The 19,766-nt window shown below is 36.4% G+C and overlaps 1 protein-coding gene across 5 annotated transcripts in view; it reads left to right on the top strand.

Annotated features, from left to right (window-relative positions):
* The window catches only part of BTRC (beta-transducin repeat containing E3 ubiquitin protein ligase), a 191,493-nt gene that overhangs the window by 131,252 nt on the left and 40,475 nt on the right, over positions 1–19,766 (top strand). For all 5 annotated transcript variants that reach the window (XM_036734773.1, XM_036734776.1, XM_036734777.1 and 2 more), the window contains one exon: positions 18,065–18,296. In XM_036734773.1, coding sequence (XP_036590668.1) covers positions 18,065–18,296 — 232 coding nt within the window. The remainder of the gene's footprint in view (positions 1–18,064; positions 18,297–19,766) is intronic.

Genomic DNA, 19,766 nt, shown 5'->3' with positions numbered 1-19,766 from the left:
TCACAAGTATATCACAAAGGCGTAATATAGTAGCAATGAAAGACTTCCGTTATACATCTTAAAAGAGCTTGCACTTTCTCTTTCTCTCTCTCTTTCTCCCTCTCTCCCTCTCTCTCTTTCTCTCTCTCTTTCTCCCTTTCTCCCTCTCCCTCTCTCTCTCTCTCTCCCCCCTCCCCCCCTCTCCCTCCCTCCCTTCCCTCCTCTCTCCTTCCTTCCCACTCCCTCCCTTTCTCCATCTTTACTTCCCCTTCCCTCCCTCCACAATAGCTAATAAATTATTGGCTTCCCTTGATAATTTCATTCTTCTAAAGGTAGTCAATCTAACAAATTAATACGAATTCTAGAAATGATGGGAACCTTTGGGAGAAGTAGCTTCAGTTTATTATTTGTGATAAGAATAGGAAAACAGAGCATAGTCTGATTTGTACCCTAAATTTTAAAAGAGCATATTTCAAAGAGCTCAAAAAAAAATTAAGTAGCATCTCATGGACTGAAATTCTACAGGGAAAGTGAACCCAGAAGGAATCAATCAGTAAGTACCTACCAGAAGATAAAAAGATTAAAATGGAACAGTCACTGCCCTCAAGAAGCTGACATTCTCAGAGGTGGAACCAAGATGGTAGAATAAGGCAGGAACTCACCTGAACTTCCCAAATTCACCTCCAAACAACTATAAAAAATGCCTCAAAATGCATTCTAGGGTGGCAGAACCAACAGAAAGACAGGGTGAAACAATTTTATAGCCCAAGGCAACTTAGAAGGTCAGCAGGAAAGATCTGTCTCACTTGGGTAAAAGGAGAATTCAGTCCAGTGCAGGCAGTGTCTGGGCAAGCCAACAGGAGTCCCTGACCCCCTGTCTCAGCAACTGAGGCCCCAGGTCGGCAGCACAGTGAGCAAGCTGCGAGGCCTCTAGCCCCCAGCACAGCACAGTGGCCAGGGCCTCCCCCCACCCCTTGCACAAGAAACTTGGGACACTGCCCCTCCCTCCAGGAGCAGAGCTCAACTTTAAAAGTCATGAAATAGGTTGGAAAATATGAGCCAAAAATGAAAAAAGAACTTGATCATAGAAAGTTACTATGGCACCGGGGAAGATCAAAACACAAACTCAGAAGAGGATAGCAATGTCAAAACACCAGTATTTGAAGCCTCAGAGAAAAATGTGAATTGGTCTCAGGCCCAAAAAGAATGCCTGGAATCACTCAAAAAGGACTTTAAAACTCAATAAAAGAGGCAGAAGAAAAAAAATGGGAAAAAAAATGAGAGTGATGCAAGAGAATCATGAAAAAAGAGTCAACAGCTTGGTAAAGAAAGCACTCAAAAAAAAAATGGGAAAAGATGTACAGAAATCACTAAAGAAAATAACTCACTAAAAAAAAAGTAGAATTGGCCAAATAGAAAAGGAGTTACAAAAATCCACCGAAGAAAACTAACTTCTTAAAAAAGTAGAATTGGCCAAATGGAAAAGGCAGTACAAAATATAACTGAAGAAAATAATTCTTTAAAAATTAGAATTGGGCAAGCAGAAGCTAATGACTCCATGAGACATCAGGAATCAATCAAACAAAATCAAAAGAATGAAAAAATAGAAGAAAATGTGAAATCTCTCATTGGAAAAACAACTAACCTGGAAATTAGATCCAGGAGAGATCATTTAAGAAGTATTGGACTGCTTGAAAGCCATGATCAAAAGAAGAGCCTGCACATCATAATTCAAGCAATTATCAAGAAAAAGTGCTCTGATATCCTAGAACCAGAGGGTAAAATAGAAATTGAGAGAACCCACCAATTGCCTCCTGAAAGAGATCCCAAAATGAAAACTGCCATGAATATTATAGGCTCCAGAACTCCAGGGTCAAGGAAAAAATACTGCAAGCAGCCAGAAAGAAACAATTCAAATATCATTAAAATATGATCAGGATTATATAGGATTTAGCAGCTTCTACATTAAAGGATCAGAGGGTTTGAAATATGATATTCCAGAACACAAAGGAGCTAGGAGTAAGACCAAGAATTACCTACTTAGTGAAACTGGCATAATCTTTCAGGGGGAAAAAATTGACAATTAATTAGAGGACTTTCAAGCATTCCTGATTAAAAGACCAGAGCTGTACAGAAATTTTGATTTTCAAATACAAGACTCAAGAGAAGTATAAAAAGGTAAACAAGAAAGAGAAAACATAAAAGATTCAATAAAGTTAAACTATTTGCATCTCTACATGGGAAGATGATACTCTTTAACAACTGTGTCACTATTAGGACAGTTAAAAGAAGTATACATAGGCAGAGAATGTGGGGTGTGAGTTGACTTTGATGGGATGATATCCAAAAAAAAAGCTTACATTCTTTCAGACAGCCTGAACATAAATAAATATATGTAAAATGTATACAAGATATATACAAGGTAATTTTTTTTGAGAGGGAGGGCACTGTCAGCTGGAGGGAGGACAGAAAAATAATAATATAGAAGATAGTGTTTAATGGAGTTTTGAAGAAAATCAGGAGTTATAACAGGTGGAGTTGAGATAATGAATTCTAGGCATGAGGGATGGCTGTGCAAAGGCATAGGTGGGAGATAGTGTGTCATGTGTGAGAAACAACAGGAAAGCCAGTGTAGCTATTTGGATTGTGGGAAAGGGAATAATGTATAAGGTTGGAAAGGTAATAAGTTGGGTCCAGTTTATTAAGGACTTTGTGAGCCAAACAAGGAAATTTATATTTGATCCTAGAATCTATCAATAAATGATCTGATCAGAGTTGGACTTCTCAGAAATCACTTTGGCAGCTGTATGTAGGAGAGATTAGAAAAGCGAGAAAGCCTGGAAGCAAGAAGAGCAATTAGAAAGCTATTGCAGTAGTCCAGGTGAAAGATAGTAAGAGCTGGGACTCAGTCAGTGGCTTTGTGAGTAGAAAGAAGAGTATGGATGTAGTGGAGATAAAAGCCCTTGCACAACATTCTGAAGTCACAAAAACAAACGGTTCTGATAAGGAGTAGTAGTTGTCTAAAGAGATCAGGGTGGGTACCAGGGAACTCTACTCATGGATCAACCTAAATTTTTTTTTTAAAGACATAAAGAATTTGGAAACAAGGGCAGAATTGTAAAGCATGATGTGGTCCTGGAAAAATCGTTTCAGGATGACTGAAGTTCAGAATCAGCTGAGGCTATCAAGAAAAACTAAGGATAACAAATGGCATTTATTAATTTGTGGGAAAGAGGATCAGAAAGGGGACAGAATGCTGTTTGGGGACGGTAAAGGGGTGATAACAGGTAACCAGAGAGAGAGAGTTGCTCAACTCTCGTCCTGCTTCTTTTTCCTCTTCCAAACCTCTTTGGATTGGAATAGATTGAACAAAAGTGGCTAACTGGGAGTTCATATAAATAAGGAATTATTTAGAGAACATTAGCACCTGGCTTAACTCCTGGACTTCATCATTGTTTACCCTCAGTCATCTTCCTGCAAAAATTGTATCAACTCTGAAACTCATACCTTCTCAGTACTTCCTGTCTCTGGGACCTCTCCCTTAGAGATCTCCACTCAGATCCTCTATTAAAGGAGGAAGCCTTGTGTAGCCACCTAATCATTTCCCACTTGGCTGCAGATCCTCATTATGCCCCCATGCCAGGTAACCTTCCTCTCCCCATTCCCCAACAACCTGCTTTTCAGCTTCTTTTTATGTGTTGTCTTCCCCCATTACATTGTGAGCTCTTCTAGGGCAGGGGCTCTCTTTTCCCCTTTCTTTGTATCTTCAGTGCTTAGCACAGTTCCTGGTAGGTGCTTAGTAAATGTTGATGGACTTACTGATTGATTAACCATCCCTGGAAGAGTTCAAGTCACAAGGTTCAAGTAAACTGATTTCAGGGTGTCACAAGAACTGCCAGGTATGATTCCCAAACCACTATCATTTCTCTTTGAAATCATGGAGAATGTGAGAGGTACCATGGGCCTCAAGAAGGGCAAATGTAATAGTTTTCGAAATGGCAAGAGAATAAAGTATATAAACTACAGACCATTGAGCTTAACTTCATTTTCTAGCAAAATATTTTAAAAAGATGATTAGTTAAGATCTAGAAAAGGAAAACAAGGATCACAAATATCCAGCCTGGCTTCATCAAGAACAGATCATGATAAACTTTTGCTAGATTGCTAGACCAGTGAGAGCTGTAGAAAACAAGTTTTCTTCATTTTGGCAAATCATTTGACCATCTCTAATACTATTATTGTGGAAAATATGAAAAGATATGGATTAGGTAACAGTAAGGGAAATAAAAATTTTATTAAATGTCGAGACCCGAAGAGTAATATTAATAATTAACTATTATCTTGGAAGATCACCAGTGGAATATTCTAGGGATCTGTGCTTGATCCTGTGCTGTTTAACATTTTTACTATTGACTAGACAGTATGCTCTGTGACCCTGGGCAAGTCACTTAACCCTATTTGCCTCAGTTTCCTCATCTGTAAAATAAGCTGGAAAAGGAAATGGCAAACTACTCCAATGTCTTTGCTACGAAAACCCCAAAAGGTCGCAAAGAGTCAGACATGACTGAAAATGACTAAACAACAAAAAGATAGTGTGCTTATCACATCTGCAAATGAGACAAAACTGGAAGAGCTAGCTAACACATTGGATCTATTAAGAGTCTTTTTAATGGGAATAAATGTAAAGTTTTATACTTGAGTTCAAAAACTGACTTCATGAACATAAAATGAAGGACATATCTAGTCACCATTTTGCCTGAAAAAGATCTGAAGGTTTCAGTGGACCACAAGCTAAATATGAGTCAACTGCCAAGAAAGCTTATTCTTAGTCTGCATTTAGAGAGGTATCATGTCCAGGATTAATTGGCTTGCTGTACTATGTGCTAGTCAGACCACATGTGGAATATTGTGTTAGCTTTGAGCAATATTTATTAAGAATGGACATTGATAAATTATAGAGTATCTGGAGGACAGTGATGAGAGTGGCGAAATTCCTTGAGAAGGTGCTATACATGAGTCATTTGAACGAGCTAGGGATATTTATCTTAGAGAAGAAAAGAGAACTTGAGACAGGCTATGAAAGCCGTGTTCAATTATTTCAAAGATCATCTTGTAGGGGAAATAGATTTGTGGTTAGCCTCCGAAGGCAGAATTGTAGGAGCTATGGGCAGAAATTGAAGAGAAGCAGACTTAAGTTTGATATGAAGGAAATTCTCACTGTTAGAGAGAAGTTCTGGACTGAATACCTTCAAGCAAAGGCTGGATTACCATTTGTGGATTATGGTAGAGGGAATACCTTAACTCCTTCACAGTGGTCCAACTAGATGTCTTCTGAAATCATTTCCTACTCTAAGGTTCTATGATAAGTTTTGGCCTAGCTTTCAGGCTAACATTTAACATTGTCTTCAGTGTGGCGCTAAGCCAGCATTGTAGTATTTGTACTTATGGGGAGCTTTCTAAGATTATCAGTAAATGTTTTACTCATTGGGCATCTGTACTATATTCTACTCATTAACTTGGTGAAGAGAAAAACATCATGCTTTATTCCAGAAAATCTGTAAAGTCAGTAACATTGAGTACGTTGGGGGTTTTAATCCCAGCCATACTAACGTGTGAATTTGAGTAAGTTATTTTGATCTCTACTTCTAAAAAACGTGCTGTATCCAAACCAAGTTTTTCCTGGATAAATTAAGAAAACAATTACCCAAGAATTCCAGAGAGAAATGACTTCAGTCCCTTGATGTTCCAAGGGTTATTAAAGTTTTACCTGCAGATAACCAAGACTTCAGAAGTCACAAGTCATTTACTTCATTCAGTGCAGCTCAGAGAGTCCTGTGCTGCTTTCCTCAAAGGATTATTTCCTGCCGCATTTAACATGCATTAACAAGCATTTGGAAAGGGCTGAATTTCTTATAGAAAGCTGAGTTGGCTTCTTGAAACACCAATTCAAATCTTCTCTTTCCTAATCCCAGTTTTAGGTGCACTTTGCAAAGCTTTCTTCAATGAGCAAGTTCTACCTAGGCGTTACACTTCCTTAATGGGTTGTTTTGTTGTTTCTAATGAGACTCGGCAGTTCTAGAAGGAGGAAGAGCTTTCTTTTTCACTATATGTAAATCTTATTTTCATTTTTCATGTGTATTATCAGGTTCTACTGAATAAAAATAGTCCAACAAGGCTTTTGTGCTTTTCCTCTGGCAACCAAAGATTCCTTCACTATTATTTATAGGAGAAGTAAACTTCATAAAGCTAAGCAAAGGGAGGATATAGTGGGGGAGACAAAACTCTTAGTTTAAACTTTCTCCCATCACAGATATTTTATTTTGGTAATATTAACATCATTTAACATCCAGATGAGCAACCTCTATCAGAGAAAGTTATACAGAAAGAGCAACCAGATTCTGGACAATTAAACTTTATTAGCCTGCCTGAAACATTAACTAGTGGTTTAAGAAAATAGTTTTTCATCTCCTCTCCCTTTTGATGTTTATTGTTTAGCAGTGTGGGAGAGAAACTGTTTGTCCAACAAGCATTACTGCTGTTCCACTTAAATAAGGTGATCTTAGCTAAGTAACATTTAGTCCCTTATATACTAATGTTTTCTGTCCTTTTATCCTCTAAGGACCCAGCCTTGTCATAGACTATAGGTACAGTCACATTAGTATGTAATTCTGACTCTCCAAAACCGGCTTCTGGCTCTTTTTCTTAGGTTTTCTATAAGAAATGTTCATGATCTTGCTAGGTATGATGAATTTGATGACATTGGAGGAGGAAAGTTAGTCATTTTTACATTCTTTCCTTTTGTAAGTAACCATGGGTCATACCCAATCAAACTGAATTTAGACCCATTGTGCTTAAGATGTGACATTCATTTGACAATTACAAGATAAACTGCTTTAGCTTTGATGTGCTGATTTAGCTGCCATAATGTTTGGCTCTGTAGCCACAGTGTGATTCATGATTCACAAGTGAATGGGGTAATCATGAAGACTGCTATAGTATACTTGCTGGCCAAGAAAGCTAAGACCTCATCTCACTGTAGCTTTCACTGGTCAGGGTACTATATTCCAGTAGTGGTCCTGGATCATCCAATTTGCTTTCTTTTCTTTTTTTTTTTTTGCAATAGTTTTTTACTTTAATTTTTCAATAACAAGTAATTTTTAGGTCTATCTTTCCCACTACCCTTCCTCTGCTTTTTTTTTTGCTCGAAGAAATGTGAGCAAATTTTTTTAAATACCTGAAAAATAAATCCCATACTCCATAGCTACATAGTCCAACAAAAGAAGTCCCTATGTTAGCCAGACACACACACACACACCCCTTAATGCATTTCAAGTTCATCACTTTCCAGTCAGGAGTTGAGTAACATGTTTCATCTTCACTCTTTTGGCCCTGTGATTTATCATTAAATTGATCAAAGTCCTGAAGTCTTTCAAAGTTGTTTTTTTCTCTATAATGCTATCATTGTATAAATTTTTTCCACTAGTTCTGCTCACATTGCTCTGTATAAGCTCATAAAGATCTTCTTGCCTTTTTCTATCAGTTTCATCATTTCTTATGACATCATAATATTACTTTTCATATATCACAGTTTGTTTAGCCATTCCACAATATAACATACCCCCGTGCCAGTTTCCAGTTTTTATCTACCATGAAAAGAGTTGCTATAAATATTTTCATACATATAGATCCTTTCCTTTCTCTGATTTTTTTTTGGCGGGTGGCATTTAGGCCTCATAGTGGTGTAGTAGTGTGTTTGATTGAAAGTATGCACAGTTTGGTGATTCTCTGGGCCACCCAGGACAATTGCTCTCCAGAACAGCTGAACCAATTTACAGCTTTACCAACTAGCATACATGTTTTCCAGCAGCCCTCCAACATTTGTTATTTTCTTCTTTTGTCATTTTTGCCAGTCTGATAGTTATGGAAGCAGGACCTCAAAGTTATTTTCATTTCTATTTATTGAATTATTAGTAATTTAGAACACATTTTCATAGGATTGTTAATAGCGTGAATTTCTTCATTTGAAAATTGCTCATTCATATATTTCTCTTAACCATTTGTCTTTGGGAAATGCCTCTTACACACTTTGGAAAGGAGACCTTTATCAGAGAAACTTGTTGCAAAGGTTCCCCCCCCCCCCCAGTTACTTGTTTCCCTTCTAATTTTAAATTAAATTGTTGCAAAAAAAACTTTGTAATTTTATGTAATCAAAATTGTCAATTTTATCTTGATCTTCTCTGTCACTTGTTTACTCATGAACTCTTCCCCTATCCATTGGTCTGAAAGGTTTGCTCCTCTGTTTATGATGTGACTGTTTATATATGTCATCTATTTGTTTGGAGCTCGTCTTCGTGTATGGTGTGAAGTGTTGGTCTAAACCTAATTTCTGCCAGACTGCTGTCCAACTTTCTCAGTGTGTTTTTAGTCAAAGAGGGAGTGCTCAATATGGAAATATGTTTTACATGATTGCACATGTATAACCTGTATCACATTGCTTACCATCTTGGGAAGGAGAAAAATTTGGAACTTCAAACTTTCAAAAAATAAATGTTAAAAGTTGTCTTTAAAGACATGTAATTGGAAAAAAATAAGATCCTATTAAATCACTTGGGGGAAAAAAGAATACTAATGGCATATCATGTTGAAAGTTATATTGACTCAGTTATCCATTGTTCCCAGCTCTGCTTCCCAAACAGTGTTGGGGAAGGCTCTGGTGGGAAAGGAGACACCAAGTTTGCAATTTTTGTATCACCAGCTTTTGGTCATGTACCCCTACCTACAAATTGTCATGTTCTTGCTACCTTGAGGAAGAACTGAAATGCAATGGCCCAACCTCTTTTGCTGAGGTATGCCTATCTAAATTGTCATGCTATCTTGGCATACTTACGATAAAATCCTTTTAATTCTCAAAAAAAAAAAAAGTGAGTCTCCTAAGTGGGGTCTTTGGGTTTATCAAACACTATGCTACTGTATCTGTTTGCTTCTCCATGTTGTATACTTAATTGATTCTATTGATTGACCTCTCTTTTTTTTTTTTTTTTGCTAGTATCAAATCATTTTCATTTTCATGGCTTCATAGTATAGTTTGAGATCTGGTACTAACTCCCTAAGACACAGTTTGATTAGTGTCTATGAAATAATTGGCTCATTCCTCCCTAAACATAAAGAGAACCAAAACAAATTGACAAATTAATCCCTTAGGTAAATGGATGTAAGTGTAGAATGCAAAGGAATGCCCAGTTTTCCCATTCTCTGACCTATAAGTTAACAAAATAGTGGGCCATTAAGGTCAATTATGTAGTTCTTAGGCACTAACATTATCCTTAAGTCATTTCAATATACATGTTATGGTATCTAGTGAGATAGGCCCTAGAATCCCTATTATACTTCTGCCTTTTGCAAACATCCAGGTTACCTTTTTCTAGTCATACCCTTAGAGATAGCTCTTAGATTTAATATTTAGATTCTTTTTGCAAGCTGAAAATTTAGAGACTTGTCAGGGAGGTTGTTTTAAGGCTGTTATATTCTATAAATAGCCATAGGGGGTCTTTGTTAAGCAAAGCACTCTTTACTGTTTTTCATTTCTACTGAGGTTGAACTTAATTGTTTATGGTGACTATTATATCTGCCGTCCTTGTTAGCCATTCACCATGGAAAGCATAAAACTTAGTTTCCTAGTTAGAATGTTATATAGATGGATACCAGGCCGGAGATACTAGTTCTACCTCAATTAAATTTTAAACTCCTACATCCACATACACATTTAACAAAAAGACTGCTGTTAGAACCATCTCAAATGGGTAATTTGGATAGGAAAAGGGAAACAGGATTTTAGACTAAGTATTTTTGGCTGCATGATACTTTTCACAATAGAGAAGGGCACTGAAAGGGTTAAATAGTGTAGTCAGTGAATGATTTTCTAACCCTGGGGGGTTTTGAGATGCCAGAGATCTAGGAATACTGCAGTTAATTGAATTCTTCAGACATGGGCTCATGGTCTTTGGAAAATATCAGTGCTGCAAAATTCTCTCCTGCATTGGCTCCAATGATAGCTCTTACAAGGCCTTAAAAGTTCAGGATCTTTTTTTTTAAGGTGTTTATCTCTTAATTTTATTGCCTTCTAGGATATTTTATATTTCAAACCAAAGCACTTTTAGGGTTCACACCTAATCATGATTTAGTAATTTATGTTACTTTTCTCTCTATTTTTGCTTCCCTACGCATCTATGTATATTTCGCTGAGGCTCTCCATGTTTTTTTTCTTCTTGTGAGCAAAGTTTGAACAGTACGCAGAAAGTTAACTGCCTGGAGTCTTTTAAATATAAGTAACACGCACCCAGTAATAAGCTGTCGGTTGTTTTTTTGCTGCCTGCAAAGAAACATAAACACAGCGCTCATTTCTGGCAGGTTTTTACTGTCAGAGTTTCTCCTATTATATTTATCTTACAATTTGCCAGGGGGTGAAGTTATTAAGTTTTAGCAGCAGCCATCGATCAAGTTCACAAGTTAACACGATAAAGGCTCTGTGCCGCTCCGATCCGGGGAAATGATGATCCTCACTCGGTAATTAACTAAATGAGAAAGTTAAATCTTACTTGAGAGCTGGGAGAGATGAAAGAGAGGTGTTTGTCAGTTTCTCAGTGGAAATTAGAAGCAGTTTTCTGCAATTCCCTAAGCTGCTGCTCTGTCATATTTTACATAAGCACTGGGAAAACGTCTTGTAATTAGTGCTGTCATGGAGGATTTTTTTTTTTGCTGAAGGATGTTGGAATAATTCATTAGATTATCAAGAAAGGCTTGTGTCCTGAAATGATTAGCACAGTGAAATTTAAACCATTAACGATAACAAGTTTAGAGCTTGCTGCAGTGCAGAGGCACCCGGGGTATGTCTGTGCCTATTTCAATCATTTCTTATAATTAAACATTATGTCCTTTTTTTTTTCCTCCCTTCACTAGGACCCATCCAAAAATCCTTTTAAGGTAGCACTGTCTAGATCAGTGAGTTTACCAGCCTTGGAGGTGTGAGTAGTTAGTAGCTATAATAATGCAGCAGTAAATTAAACCACTGTGAGTTTCTTAGTTTAGAACAAAAGAACCTATCACCCTGGAAGCTATAAAGTTGCATGAGAGAACCCACTAAGAAAACAACTGCCTTTCCTTTGAAACTTAAAATTTTACATGCCTGTCCTATCCTTTTGGCTATCACAAAATCTAGTAAAGAATCCAAATGATGACATCATTTTAATTTTTTTAGTCTTATAAGGTTTTCCTTATAATAAGTCATCAGGGAAAAGATATTTGGCAGACTTTTCCAGCATTATCAACTTTAATAACTCCATCTGTGTTAGGGAAGTTGTACGTTAGTTTCCTGATATTTTTTGTTTTTGAAAAGTAGAAAAAGGTCAAACTTTATTTCCTGGTTGATTACTGAAAATTACTCAAGATGTTAATTTAATGTGAACATTCCTTCTTCTGATGCCTCCCTGTCTTCTATGCTTACTAACCAGATTTGACATGCTTATGAGTTCACCTAATACATAATCATCTGTTGTAGGAGCTGTTAAAATATTAATGGAGTGACCTCACAGAGAAAACTGATGTACATGTCTGTGAAAACCTATACCACTTTCTTCAACATCTCTCTTCCCTGACAACTGCAATTTTTTCCTCCTGAGTGGGAAAAGAATAATTAACCTACTCCTTTAGGTTCTCACTTAATTTTTAATAACTGAAAGTTGTGAATATTAAAGGATGTAAACCAACTTTTAGGTCATTGTACTTTCTTCTTCATATCCAGTCTAATCCAGTCTTTTGCTTTGGTCTTCTAGTCTTTTTCTGTGAGGAGATAGCTAGGAGCTTATATTCCACTAAAATCTCAAGATCTTTTTTAAGATAAACTGGTATCTGCTCAGTACCTCCTCTGCTTTACATTTGTGAAATTTATTTTTCAGACCAAAGTATAAGATTTTACATTTACCTTTATCAAGTTGCATCTTATTAGATTCAGCTCAGTGTTGTATCCTGTTCCTATCTTTTTGTATCCTGATTTTGTCATCCGGCGTGGTAGTTGTCTCTCCTAACTTTGTGTCATCTGCAAATTTGATAAGCATGTCATACATACTTTATGAAGCTTGGCTCTTTCTCAGTTCTTACTTTCCATCTAGCCTTGTGCTGAAAGAACCAGGAAAGTTGTGATTACTGAACCACTGTCATTTATTTTGCTAGTTGGTTTTTCAGTCCACATCTGGACCTGTGTTTTTCCATAGGTGTAGGGAACTCCTGGTGAGGAAACTCCCTCTATCAGTGAAGATCAGCATCTCTTCTGAAACTTTGAGAGAGTTGCCTGGGAAACTGAGAAGTTAATTAACTTCCCCAAACTCAAACCACAAATCACACATATCACTCGAACCTCGGTCTTCCGAATTCGGCTTTCTGTCTGTTCAGCTGTGGTACCTCTCTATTGTTACTGATTTTTTAATCATAGAGATTGAGAGATACTAGAGGACTGTGGAGAAGAGCAAGTGTTGTTCCAAGTTACAGAAAGATGAACACTGGAGTCTACGAATGGTTGACCGTTGAGATTGACTTCAGTCTCTGGTAGAATTCTAGAAAGTATCATTAATGATTAGTTAATGATCTGGGAGAGGAAGTGGTGTTCAAACTATTTCATCAATAAGTCATGAAAGACTAACTTATTTTTTTCAAAGCATTACTAGAAGTCAGTAGTGGACTACTCCAAGGATATTATGCTTGGCCCTGTGCTCTTTATGATTTTTGCCAATAATGACTTAGAAAAAGGAATAGGTCCATCAATCAATCAGCAAGCCTTTGTTTAACTCCTAGGACATCCTTATGAAAACTGTAGATGAGTTAAAGCCAAGAGAGACAGCTGTTACTTTGGACAACAGGGTCCAAAAAGATCTGAACAGACTACAGCATTGGGCTAAATCCAATAAGATGGTATTTAATAGGAGCAAATGTAAAATCTTATACTTAGATTCAAAAAAATCTACTTCATAAATACCAAGTGAGGGAGTTCTAACTATACAACAGTCCATTTTTTAAAAAATCTTGTGATTGTAGTAGAATAGAAGCTCATTATCAAGAGTTAGATTAACAGGGCTGTCAAGAAAGGCTAACTTGTTCTCGGCCTGCATTAAAAGGCATTTTGTCCAACACCAGGTAGATGATGTCCTGCTTTACTCTGTGCTGTTCAGAACAGAAGGACATTGATAAGCTGGATTGTGTCTTGTAGAGAGTGATTAGGATAATAAATGGTCTCAGGGTCATGCTATATGAAGATGGGTTAAAGGAACTGAAAACATTTCTCCCAAAGAAGAAAAGACTTAGGAGAAGGGCACAGAATTATAGGATCATATATCTAGAACTGTAAGGGACCTTAAAAGTCATCTAGACCACCCCACCCCCAATTTTGCAGATGAAGAGACAAATCCAGAATATGATAGGGTCATCAAATGGAAGAAAAATTAAAATTGTTTTCCTTGGTCTCAGTGGACTGCAGGAAGATCTGTGCATACATGTTTCCAAGAGGCAAACTGAGGTTAAATTTAAGGAAAATCTCCTAATAATCAGAGAGGTTTCCAGAAGTGTGTTGGAGAAGTAATAGGTTCCCCCTTATTTTAGATTTTCAGGCAAAAATTGAATAACTAGAGAAGATTCTTGTTCAGCCACTGATTGGCACAGATGGCAGCTGAAGCCCCTTTAAATTCCAGAACTGTGATTCTGTGCTAGGAAAGTACTTTATAAACTATAAAATGCTGGTGTGTGAATGTGAAATATTATTCATTCAGGATTTAACAAATATTGAACGAGTTCTGTTCTGTGAAACAAGAACTCCACCTTGCAAACAAGCTACCATATCATAGGCTCCTGCATCAAATTATGAGTTTGGACACAAGATCATGCCTTAATTATTTTTTTTAGCCCTTTCCTTCTGAGCTTTGCCTGTGTATAATAGTTGGTCAATATGTGTTTAAGTGATCAAATGACATTTAGTCAGCCCTGACTGTCCCATCATGAGTCTCTTATTTCCTGTCTGACCTTGAGCAAGTCACTTAACCTTGTGGGGCCTCAGTTTCCACATCTGTCAAACAAAAGCTTGGGACTTGATAAACATTAAAATCCCTTCTTGTTCCAAATTATATGTTACTGTAAATCCACAGAATTCAGCACACTGCTTTAACGGTGGTGGAAGAGTACCATGGTCACAATCCAGACCAGTTTCTTCTTCTTATAGTAGCAGAGCTACACTTAGAAGAAACTCTATGATCATTTTGAATGTGATATATGTAGTAGTATATTAATCCTTGAATACTGCATTATCCAGAGCAGGAGTCAGCAAACTACGGCCAGGGTAGCCAAATGCAGGCTATTTTTGTAGGCCGGTGAGCTAAAAATGGTTTTTTACATTTTCAAATAAAGTTTCATTGTATTTGAAAATGTAAAAACCATTCTTAGTTTACTGACTATACAAAAACAGGCTGCTGGTGGGATTTGGCCCTCCAGCATCAGCCAACCCCTGATCTGGAGGACAGCTATATAAATATTTAACTTCCAGTTTGTTTACTCCATCTGACAGCTGTGTTGTTGTTTTCTTTATGAAGCTACATATTGATTTTAAGAAAAGAGGAGGAGGAGATACGTAGTGGAAGGAAGGAAGGGTTGACAGCCAGAGCAGATAGTTACTGTTACCATTAAGCTGAGGCAGTTTGTCAGCTTTCCTGGGGACTTCCACACAAGTGGTTGAGTCATCAGGCTTTTTCTGGGGAAGCCAAATCAATCCTACCACCTCTGGTAACCATTACCCTCTCACACACGCAATCTAATATACAGCCTGTTGGTTTCTTAATAACTGAACTTTTTCATTTTGCCCTAGTGGGTTTTCAAAAGTCCTCAAATTGAAATTTGAGGATTTTATTTTTGCAACTGTAGAACATAGCTTTTTTGCTACATTTACTTTATGTATTTAAGAAAAACTATGTAGAGGAATATTATAGGCCTTTTACTACCAGAAATCTTTATAATAAAGTACAACTTCTAGTTGAAAATGAAATAAGCTAATCCATTCTTGTAAGATCTAAATAAAAAACATGGTGTAATGAGTAATGATGAGTCAGTATTTAAAACAATATAGCCTGTCTGCTTTTTTACTGGCCTGCTTGATCATATCTAGGACTGATTAATTTGCAATGGTCAGTAGGTTTTAGGCCTAAGATATGCACATCATGTCATCTCACAGGGCATGCATATATCCAGTCCTGAAGATAGGATGACTAAAAGGCCAGTGCCAGGTAGATGAAAGAAATTGTTAGGAAATTAATAACTTCTCCTTCAGTTAATTCACTTTCAGAAACTAATTGTTCATTTAAGTGTCATGCTTTAGCTTTAGCTTTGTTCATCACAGGTGAATATAGCCTGAATTTGTTTCCCTCTGGCTACACTCGTACAATCTTGTAAAATCCCAAAGCAGTTTCATTTGTTAATGGTACTGATAGCTGGTAACCAAGGTATAACCCCAAAGGTAAAGTAATACCTAGTTTGAAGTATAAACAGCATAATTCTTAAATTGGCAATTTGTTACTAACATTCCCTATTCTGAATTGGTTTTGATCAAGCAATTGTGAATTCTAGATTACACCAAACAGCAGTCAAATCCATTCTATTTTTTAAAGAACAGAAGACATATATGTAAAAGGAGGTAGAGTAAGAAGTTTGGGTTGTTCAAGAAAAAATTACATAACTCACCATATTTGTTAGCTATAAATCTTAATCTAACATTTCTCAGGTTTTCCCTTTTCAATTTCCCTTTCATTCAGCAATCACTTTTTAAATGCCTACTATATATGTGTAGCCCTCTGCTAGGTCTGGAAAGGATAAAAAGCTTAGACAGGACATAGTCTCTGCTTTCTTGGAACTTGTGGTCTGAGAAGCAAAGATCCGTATAAAAAAGTTTTTATTGATCTTCTTTTGTTTTTACATCACCTAAATTTATTTTAGGATCCTTCCCCTCAATCCTCCCAAAGAGCTATCCCATATAACAAGAAATATATTTTAAAGAAATAAAGAAGGAAAATCAGCAAAGCCAATCAATGCATTGAAAAAATCTGAAAATGTATGCAGTTGTCTACATTCATGGACCTCCTGCCTCTGCAGAGGAATTGGAGAAGATTTAGCTCTCTTTTGGGGAAGGGAAGTGGGACAAGAAGCGAATAAGTATGCCTACTATGTGCCAGGCACTATGCTAAGCATTTTACAAATATCTCATTTGGTGGGAGATGAGTGCTTATTGTCTCCATTTTACAGATGAGGAAACTGAGGCAGACAGAGGTTAAGTGATGGTCACATAGCTAATAAGTGTTTGAAGTTAGTTTTGAGCCTCAGGTCTTCTTGATTCCAAGTCCTGAGCTACCAACTGCCTTGAGGCCTTCCTTATTATTTGTAATTTTGCAACATTCGCTTTTAATTGTTTGATAGTTATTGCTCTTTCTGCTTACATTGTTGTGGCCATTGGGTATGTTGTTTTCTTGGCAGAGAGCCCCTTGCAACACACCAAAGAATTTTGGGCAGCCTGCGAAAAATGTGGAGAATGTAAAGATTTAACAAGTGTTTTGTCCATGTCCTACTTAACCCACCTTAGACTAGTCACCAATGTGCCTATCATGTAACTTGGTGGGTGGGTTACCAGTGTTTGTCTTAGGACCCATGGCAACCAACCATTATCAGTCTGTCTCTGGTCTGGGAGGAGCAAGAGTTGTATCTTTTCTCTGTGTTTTCAGTTGTTACTAAATGTAAACAGTAAGAAAACCTGAAAAATGTATTAAAACTTGTACCGCTTAGCAAAGTAATTTTTTTAACATTAATGTGATTTCATGATAAATAAAAATCTTAAGCAGTAAGTTATTGCTATTAATTGCTATTAATTGAAATTTCCCTTTTTAAAAAATATAGTTTATTTGCAAAGTAGTTTAATCATTAATTGTACCTTTACTTAGAAAGTGAGCAGCTTATCTGTGGCCCAGAAAAGTTTAGCCTATTTTAATTTTGGCCTCTACCTACTGCCAAGTTGTGTAGGTTTGAGCTAAAGAAAGTAAAGCTTTCTTCAAAGATGATTTATGTTGAAGGCACATTATCAGATAATTTCCATGTGCTAATTCTAATAAAAATGTTTTTAATACTGTATGTGATGTTGATGGAAGGATCCACCACAGCTTGCAGTAGTTTACATCATAGCCTATGAGAACCTAGGGTCACCTCTATTTGCTATCAAGTGTTGTGATGAAGTTTGAAAGCATTTAGATACCCAGTGTAGGAACAGAATGGATCTATCATCTGAGGAGCAACACAGAGAGACTCATCACCAGAAGGCCTCCAGATGATCATCTGTTTTGGCTGCAGCAAACATAAAACTGTTTACTAAAGTTCAGAGGGGTTGCAGTTTAAATCATTACAAAAAAATCCTCATATTGACAAAATTGTAGATCTTTTAAAGTATAAAAATGGGATTTTCATAAAAGTAATAATGTAATGAGGGGTGGTTTTTTTTGTATGATAACTTAGAAGATAGGATTTGAGTTTTTATTATAAAATTAATTAGGGGTTTCTGTACAGCCTTTTATATACCTTGGTCATTCTTTACCCTTAGGTTTTCTTGCTGATATTTACCACTAAGAAAATGAGTATGAGAGTATTTTCAGCTCAGTTCAGCAAACATCTGTTAAACACCTACTGCGTACAAGAAGTCTCTCTTGTGTCCTAAGGACACAAAGATAAAAAAAATTATGCTTTCCAAACATCTTTCTCTTCTATGGCCTGTTTAACATGGTTTCTCTTGGCTTGCTGCATATAGCAATTTCATATTTAGGTATTAATCATATTTGGTATGGTCTTTTCTCACACCGTTCTAGACAATGACAATGCATAGTAGTACCTGATCACTAAAAGCGTGGTGTGATAAGATGTATCCTTCTGGCATTTGCCTAGTACATGCCTTCCAAAATTTCGTAAATTTTCCTCTGAGTTTTACTTGTTAATTTGTCCTAAATTTCTTTTTATTTCCCTTCTTTAGACAAAACTGGCCAATGGTACCTCCAGCATGATTGTACCCAAGCAAAGGAAACTCTCTGCAAGTTATGAGAAGGAGAAGGAGCTGTGCGTCAAATATTTTGAACAGTGGTCAGAGTCTGACCAGGTGGAATTTGTGGAACATCTAATATCCCAGATGTGTCACTACCAACATGGGCACATAAACTCATACCTCAAACCCATGCTACAGAGAGATTTCATAACTGCCTTGCCAGGTAGGTCAACTGGTTTTTACAAAACATAAATTTTTCTATGAGATTGGCTCTATTAGCTCTTCTTAAAGAAGAGTTTTGATAACTTTGATAACATCTAATGGTATGGTTCTTACCTGAACATTTTCTCTTTTTGATATATTAACCTTATTTTTAAACTTGTCCCTTTTATTTGAATCACCTCAAAGCAAAAGTATAATAAAGAAATCTTTTTAAATAATAATTTACATAAAAATATATTTATAAATATATAAAATATAATGTTTATGTGTAATATATACATATAATATATAAACTATATTAAAACAAAAATAATTTTTAAAATAATGTTTCTTTCATCCTCTTCAACCTCTTTGTGCCTCATCATTCACCACAGGAGCCCTTTATACCCAAATAAAACCCTTTCTTAGGAGATGTCTTATCTGGAATATCTATAAGCAGTCTTGGTTTCAAGTTGTATTTATTGTATATTAATAATTTATTTTTATAAGTTTGATCAGCAACCAGTATAAATTCTAGGATTGAATAGGAAACATTTTTAATTGAGAATCTTAGAAGGGTTCCTCAGGAGCCTTGTTATGAAGTTAAATATGTAAACTCTAGGTTTTACAACCTCAGTGTGCTTAGTAACCAAACAGCTATTGAAAAACTATATAAATATGTAGGCTATGAGAGATTTAGAAATCTTTTTTTTTTTCTTTTTGTGCTAAGTGCTTAATGGTAGTAATCTAGTACACCAGGAAGGCATTATTACTTTGGGAAATGCTTCTCTTAGGTAAATATAAGGATTGTAACTACATTAAAATCAATTCTTAAAGAGAAACTAATATCGAAAGGACAATAAATTTCAACTACATTATAGAATCTATCTTGTATGAAGATGTTTTTCAACCCCAAAAGTTAAATTCCATCAAATATATTTTAATCATATCTTGAAAATAAACGTTTTAGTGCTGAATTTATAAGTTTATCTGTCATTAAATCAAAAATAGGTTCTTACTGACTTACATTTGATTGGTGGTTGATCTTGAGCATGTTTATACATGCTTGCACTTATAATCCAGAGGGAAAAAATACACAAAATGAAGCTTAGTGTTCTCTTTCTCTTGTTTAGTAAAATATTGTGCTTGAGAAAATTGGGAAAAGAGGAGGCTCTTCTGAACTATGAGTCTGCAGAAAGCTTCTGATGTGACCTGTAAAGAAAAATAACTTTGAATGTCTCTGTCTCTGCAGAATATTCTTATACTTATACCTATAATATAGTCACTGAGATGCTGCCAAAATTATTGGCCAGCTTAACAACAAACATTTATTAAATCCCTACAATGGGCCAGGTGCTCAGGATACAAAGAAAAGATGCTATGGTCCGGGCCCTCGAAGAGCTTAAGTTCTGGTAAAGGGAAACAACAACAATAATAATAATTAATCACGGGGCTCAGGAGAGGCCTCATGAAGCGTGGGGCATGGGTGCAG

Source organism: Trichosurus vulpecula, chromosome 8 (assembly GCF_011100635.1).
Source record: "Trichosurus vulpecula isolate mTriVul1 chromosome 8, mTriVul1.pri, whole genome shotgun sequence".
Taxonomy (NCBI): Eukaryota; Metazoa; Chordata; class Mammalia; order Diprotodontia; family Phalangeridae; genus Trichosurus; species Trichosurus vulpecula.
Note: the sequence above shows the minus strand (reverse complement) of the source record. Positions and strands in the feature narration are given on the sequence as shown.